The sequence below is a fragment of the Penaeus vannamei genome, chromosome 17 (assembly GCF_042767895.1).
Source record: "Penaeus vannamei isolate JL-2024 chromosome 17, ASM4276789v1, whole genome shotgun sequence".
Taxonomy (NCBI): Eukaryota; Metazoa; Arthropoda; class Malacostraca; order Decapoda; family Penaeidae; genus Penaeus; species Penaeus vannamei.
The window spans coordinates 8485206-8492705 of record NC_091565.1 but is presented as its reverse complement, the minus strand read 5'-3'; the positions used below and the strand labels follow the sequence as shown (position 1 = coordinate 8492705).

General features: G+C 43.1%; 2 protein-coding genes across 2 annotated transcripts in view; both read left to right on the top strand.

Moving 5' to 3' along the window:
- LOC113825746 (heat shock 70 kDa protein cognate 4-like) overlaps positions 1 to 1732 on the top strand; it is a 3027-nt gene extending 1295 nt beyond the window's left edge. Inside the window, exon 3 of the mRNA XM_070131864.1 lies at positions 1 to 1732. This exon is cut by the window's left edge and continues 352 nt beyond it. Within this exon, the coding sequence (XP_069987965.1) occupies positions 1 to 1367 (1367 nt within the window). The 3' untranslated portion in view covers positions 1368 to 1732.
- Positions 1733 to 4655: 2923 nt separating this feature from the next.
- LOC113805260 (heat shock 70 kDa protein cognate 4) overlaps positions 4656 to 7500 on the top strand; it is a 3037-nt gene continuing 192 nt past the window's right edge. Inside the window, exons 1-3 of the mRNA XM_070131863.1 lie at positions 4656 to 4778; positions 4996 to 5167; positions 5606 to 7500. The exon at positions 5606 to 7500 is cut by the window's right edge and continues 192 nt beyond it. Coding sequence (XP_069987964.1) covers positions 4997 to 5167; positions 5606 to 7324 — 1890 coding nt within the window. The 5' untranslated portion in view covers positions 4656 to 4778; position 4996 and the 3' untranslated portion in view covers positions 7325 to 7500. The remainder of the gene's footprint in view (positions 4779 to 4995; positions 5168 to 5605) is intronic.

Below are 7500 nucleotides of genomic sequence, written 5' to 3'. Positions count from 1 at the left end.
CGACAGCCGCCGCCATTGCTTATGGACTGGACAAGCAGAGCGTGGGAAAGGGAGAGCGAAACGTGCTGATCTTCGACCTGGGAGGCGGCACCTTCGACGTGTCCATCCTGAGCATCGACGACGGAGTGTTCGAAGTGAAGTCGACCGCAGGAGACACTCACTTGGGCGGCGAAGACTTCGATAACAGAATGGTTACTCATTTCGTTCAAGAGTTTCAGAGGAAATACAAAAAAGATGTGACGAGCAACAAACGGGCACTTCGACGTCTCCGAACTGCCTGTGAACGAGCCAAGCGAACGCTCTCTTCCTCCACACAAGCTAGTCTGGAAATCGACTCACTCTTCGAGGGAATCGACTATTATACCTCCATCACTCGTGCGAGATTCGAAGAGCTTTGTTCGGACCTCTTCCGAGGAACCCTGGAACCGGTGGAGAAAGCTCTCCGAGACGCCAAGTTAGACAAGAGTAGTATCCACGACATCGTGCTAGTTGGAGGCTCGACACGCATCCCCAAGGTGCAGAAACTGCTGCAAGATTTCTTCAACGGCAAGGAACTGAACAAGTCCATCAACCCAGACGAAGCTGTAGCTTACGGAGCTGCAGTTCAGGCAGCCATATTGCGGGGAGACGAGTCTGAAGCGGTGAAGGACATGCTACTCCTTGACGTGGCTCCCCTTTCTCTGGGAATTGAAACGGCTGGCGGTGTCATGACGGCCCTCATCAAACGCAACACCACAATTCCCACCAAACATTCTCAGATCTTCACCACATACGCGGACAATCAGCCAGGAGTAATGATCCAAGTGTACGAGGGCGAGCGAACCATGACCAAAGATAACAACCTGCTTGGCAAGTTCGATCTGAGTGGCATCGCCCCAGCCCCACGCGGAGTACCACAGATCGAGGTCACCTTCGACATCGACGCCAACGGCATCCTCAACGTGAGCGCGATGGACAAGTCAACGGGGAAGGAGAACAGGATCACCATTAGCAACGACAAGGGTCGTCTGAGCAAGGAGGAAATCGACAGGATGGTGAGTGAGGCGGAAACGTATCGCGAGGAAGACGCCAAACAGCGAGAACGCATCGACGCCAAGAACCGTCTGGAAGCACTTTGCTTCAGCATCAAATCGTCCATCAATGATTCTGCAGTGGCTGACAAACTGTCAGCCGAGGAAAAGCGCAGTGTGGAAGAGAAAGCAGAAGAAACGCTGAAATGGCTGGATAACAACCAGCTGGCAGAAAAGGAGGAGTACGAGCATAAGATGAAGGAGCTGGAAGGAGCGTGGCGACCCCTTGGAGGCAAAATTCATGGTTCAGGGACAGGGTCCTCAGGCAGCGGTCCAACTGTTGAGGAAGTCGACTAATTTCCTAATGTGATAAGTACAGTCTCTCTATCGGATCACAATTTGGTTTATATGATGACTTGACTTTAATAATTGTAATGGAATACTAGTCTATGTGTACCTGACATGTAACGGTTATATAATGCTTTTCTCATTTATACGGGTTTACCGGATTATTGTAGAATGATTATGTGAGAAAATATGTAAAAAACATAAGGCAATTTCAATGTGACTTTATATACATAACTGTAAGGTATTATTGTGTTTTTTATATGTACACGACTGTTCATGCTCACAAGACAAACTATGTATACTTCATCATACAGCATTCCCTCTAAAAAGGTACAATACGATGTGATATGTGAATAAATATACTTGATATTTGACTTACCTTTTCCCTTTTCCTGGAACACCTCCAAAGCCAAAAGTCTATGAAAAACAATGTTACACTGAATCTACAACCAAACAGAAAGTGAAAGAAGTAGTCCACAGTTATAAGAAACTGCAGATCTCTTAAGAATGGAAACACCTTAATGCATTTCGTAAGAATAATATATTTTTATCTAATATGTATTTAGCCGAGCTATCTGGGTAAAATTCGGCCAAGTTCTGGAGGAAATGCAGGTTGTTGTTGTACTGGGACAAAGATTCACTCGGACTTTTACAGCGAAAGGTTAATATAAGAAGAGAGGAGAGATTGAGAAAGAGTGAGTGAAAGAGAATAGGTTATCTCCTTTACACACCAATGGTAGCTAAACTTTTAAGTGTACAGATGAAACAAACGCTCTCTGTACATTTTGATAATTATTAATCTCGTATGGGATTTTGGTATCAGGAAACTTCATTATGTTACCAAAGTTGAAAGTGTAGTCTGTACAGGGAACTATCGCATTTACTAAGAAACAGCCATCACTGAACATGAAACAACTGGCGAATTATCGGGTTATTTCAATCGAACACAAATACGAACACTACTTACTTGTTTCCCATTTGAGATTCCAGGCTTTCGGATGCAGTCGCCTATTCACAGATTTTTTCCACTTGGTGTGATTGTATCTAATAATGTTGGTTTATATTAAAAATAGAAAATGCAATGCACGTTTTATGCTCTCTTGTTTTCTCTCACCCCTGCTCTTAATTTAAATTTTCCTTCATTTGGTTCGACTTCCTGGTGTTTTCTTACAACCAGATTTCAAAAACATTGCTGGAGGATTTTGAAGGAAGTGACGGGCAAACAGGACACAAATATATATCCAGAACCGGCTCGTCTTTGCATCCTGATTTCAGAAGCAAAACAATAACACAAGACGTTATTAGCAACTGAAGCATTGTGTGGATATCGAAAGGTAGCATCAGTCACTCTTATAGCCAGGGGCGTCGTTTGGGGAGGGGCTAGGGGAGGATGCATTTACTGCCTCTTCAAGGTCTAGCTTCCCCCCCACCCCTCCCCCTGCAAGAGCGAAATTCCAACCATTATTTTTTGCCAAAATTATACCTTCATAGTTCTGGCTGAAGCTTAAAAATGCTACTAGAGTAACTCATTTTCAAAAAGAAAAAAAAACATATAAAATAAAAGAAAAAATAGATTTCTCTGATTGTGCTCACTTCGCTCGCTAATCTTGACCCCCCCCCCCCCCCCGAGAAAGAGTTTAAATGACCCCCAGCTTAAAACACATGGCGTAGGTGACAATAACTTGTAATTCCAGACCTTAATCGTTGTTTCCGGCATCACCATGATCATTGGTTTCTCTGTTTCGCTTGAAATGGATTCCAGAATGGTTTGTTTTTTATATCATTTCAGAGTAATATACCATAGGATCTTTGTTTTAAAAAATACAGACACAAACACATATATGTATATATATATATATATATATATATATATATACATTTGTCTAATACACACATAGATAAACATGTGTGTATAAATATATATATAGGTATATATACATGTATATACATATATGTATACATATATATACATATATATACATATATATATATATATATATATATATATATATATATATATATATATATATATATATATACGGTCATGTATATGTGCATATACATAAATGTATATATATATATATATATATATATGTATATATATATATATATATATGTGTGTGTGTGTGTGTGTGTGTGTGTGTGTGTGTGTGTGTGTGTGTGTGTGTGTGTGTGTGTGTCTATACATATATGTGTGTATGTATGTATAAATATAAACACACACACACACACACACACACACACACACACACACACACACACACACACACACACACATATATATATATATATATATATATATATATATATATATACTATGTACATATAATCATATATGCACGCACATACACGTGTATGCATATGTGTGCAAGGTCTATGGACCTTGTATGTGTGTGGAGAGAGAGCGAGGGTGCATGCACACGTTCGTGTATGTGCATTGTTTACCAGATGATATATTTCGAAAGCTCATCAACTGTAAATTCAGAGGTCCTTATTTCTATATATGAAGTGGAAAGAAAAAAGAAGATAGATTCATCCGTTTTCTATCGAATTTACTAGAATGACATTCCTGTTATATGTCTTGCTTCTGAAATCATAATACTTTTGTATGATATACACCTTACACATATACTACTTATTTTTTACTGTTAGACATTTTCTTCGTAAATATGCAAATGAATATTCGTTGTAATTTTCGAAGGAATATTCATTGTGAATTTCTCAGGTAGGCTTATATCGCCTGAAAACAGTTATTTGGATAATAAGATGAAGATTCCGAATAGTAAAATTTAGTGAGGACTCATTGCATAAATGTAAGGTAAGATTTAGCATAAACTGGGTCCCTATATCGGACATTCCTATATGGAACACCGATGTGCGAAGCATCTAGAAACGGCTTCCTTCTAAGGCATTTGTAGCCAATCCAGGTTGCATGGAAATGACAAGAAATATTCATAATTCGCCATAATTGTAATATGTCTTTTATTCTATAAACCACACATTTCAATATTTTTTTTTATAAACACAGACTCGATATAAGTGTTTTCCATTTTCTCTGGAAATTTCCAGAATTTCCACAACATAACAATGCGTAATCACAACACAAGTTATAGATCATCCATCTCTGCAATCTGATTATACCAGATCATGTATAATCGTCCATTATACATCGTGTGAATTGGATATCTGCATTAAGCATTTCCAAATCTTCGAAGCAACGAGATTCTTCCGGACGCGAATGGGAGGTTCCAGAGAAAACGGGCGTCTATATAATCTCGCTCGCAGCCCAGACTCGCCAGAACTCAAGCAGCCGAGCGACCGAACAAGCATCGGTGAGGAATCCTCTCGAGTCCCGTGCGAGCTTCACAGTCGAGGACATCGTGCAGTCTCTTAGTGCGCTCAATTTCAGTGTTTGAAAAGGTTTGTTTCATGTTTAAATGGTGAAATTATACCACGCTGAGATATATAAGAGTCATGTCGAGAATTATATTTGTTGAAAGAATAGAACGGATGATATATTTCGCATTTGTCTAGTTTACGTGCATGAAAGTTTCTACTGTTTGTTAATGACATTGTATAAGGTGTTATAAGGAAATCCAGTGCGATATACTCCTAAAACGACTCTTCCTTCGTTCAGAATGGCAGCTCCAGCTATCGGCATCGACCTGGGCACGACCTACTCGTGCGTGGGCGTGTTCGAGCACGGCAAGGTCGAGATCATCGCCAACGACCAGGGCAACAGGACCACGCCCTCCTACGTGGCCTTCACCGACGTCGAGAGACTCATCGGAGACGCCGCCAAGAATCAGGTAAGAGATTAGACTTTTATATGTATCTGCTACAGGGGATTCTTCGTGACTGAAGATGTGTTATTCCAGCATAGCACAGAGTAGTTTTACTTTCACTTTATTATATATTTTGTATATTTTAACAATATTATATATTATTTCACATGCGATAAAAAACATAAGCATAATGTTACCAGTAATATTCTGTAAGCAACAACGATGCTCATAATGCTGATGAAACGTTTTCTAGTGTTGTGCAGGTAGCAGCAGGCTAGGTGAAGGGATGAACGATCCGTAGTATTTCACCTGACTTCCGTTCTCTCTCATCTCAGGATAAATACTTGACTGCATGCTTTTCCCACTATAGATCACACACCCGTATTCGACACCTAAAAAGATACTCCCGCTATTTCTGATGTAAAACAAGAATGTAAGCTGAATCGCTAAATCCATTTGCAGGTGGCTCTGAACCCAACCAACACGGTGTTCGATGCCAAACGCCTCATCGGTCGCAAGTTCGAGGATGCAACTGTTCAGAGTGACATGAAGCACTGGCCTTTCGCTGTGATCAACGAGGGCGGAAAACCCAAGTTGAGAGTGGAATTCAAGGGAGAAAGCAAGAGCTTCAACCCTGAGGAGATCTCGTCCATGGTGCTGACCAAGATGAAGGAGACAGCCGAAGCCTACATGGGGAAGGCTGTGAAGGACGCCGTGATCACGGTCCCCGCCTACTTCAACGACTCCCAGCGACAAGCCACCAAGGACGCAGGAACCATCGCTGGCATCAACGTTCTGAGGATCATCAATGAACCAACAGCCGCCGCCATTGCATATGGACTGGACAAGCAGAGCGTGGGAAAGGGAGAGCGAAACGTGCTGATCTTCGACCTGGGAGGCGGCACCTTCGACGTGTCCATCCTGAGCATCGACGACGGAGTGTTCGAAGTGAAGTCGACCGCAGGAGACACTCACTTGGGCGGCGAAGACTTCGATAACAGAATGGTTACTCATTTCGTTCAAGAGTTTCAGAGGAAATACAAAAGAGATGTGACGAGCAACAAACGGGCACTTCGACGTCTCCGAACTGCCTGTGAACGAGCCAAGCGAACGCTCTCTTCCTCCACACAAGCTAGTCTGGAAATCGACTCGCTCTTCGAGGGAATCGACTACTATACCTCCATCACTCGTGCGAGATTCGAAGAGCTTTGTTCGGACCTTTTCCGAGGAACCCTGGAACCGGTGGAGAAAGCTCTCCGAGACGCCAAGTTAGACAAGAGTAGTATCCACGACATCGTGCTAGTTGGAGGCTCCACACGCATCCCCAAGGTGCAGAAACTGCTGCAAGATTTCTTCAACGGCAAGGAACTGAACAAGTCCATCAACCCAGACGAAGCTGTAGCTTACGGAGCTGCAGTTCAGGCAGCCATATTGCGGGGAGACGAGTCTGAAGCGGTGAAGGACATGCTACTCCTTGACGTGGCTCCCCTTTCTCTGGGAATTGAAACGGCTGGCGGTGTCATGACGGCCCTCATCAAACGCAACACCACAATTCCCACCAAACATTCTCAGATCTTCACCACATACGCGGACAATCAGCCAGGAGTAATGATTCAAGTGTACGAGGGCGAGCGAACCATGACCAAAGATAACAACTTGCTTGGCAAGTTCGATCTGAGTGGCATCGCCCCAGCCCAACGCGGAGTACCACAGATCGAGGTCACGTTCGACATCGACGCCAACGGCATCCTCAACGTGAGCGCGATGGACAAGTCAACGGGGAAGGAGAACAGGATCACCATCAGCAACGACAAGGGTCGTCTGAGCAAAGAGGAAATCGACAGGATGGTGAGTGAGGCGGAAACGTATCGCGAGGAAGACGCCAAACAGCGAGAACGCATCGACGCCAAGAACCGTCTGGAAGCACTTTGCTTCAGCATCAAATCGTCCATCAATGATGCTGCAGTGGCTGACAAACTGTCAGCCGAGGAAAAGCGCAGTGTGGAAGAGAAAGCAGAGGAAACGCTGAAATGGCTGGATAACAACCAGCTGGCAGAAAAGGAGGAGTACGAGCATAAGATGAAGGAGCTGGAAGGAGCGTGGCGACCCCTTGGAGGCAAAATTCATGGTTCCGGAACGGGGTCCTCATGCAGCGGTCCAACTGTTGAGGAAGTCGACTAATTTCCTCATGTGATAAGTACAGTCTCTCGGATCACAATGTATCCTATATGAGACTGGCTTTAGTATATGTAATGTAATGCTAGTCTCTCTGTGTACCTGCATGACCTGTAACGGGTATATAATGCTCTTCTCATCTATATACCTTTATCCTATTATTGTAAAATGATTGTGTGAAA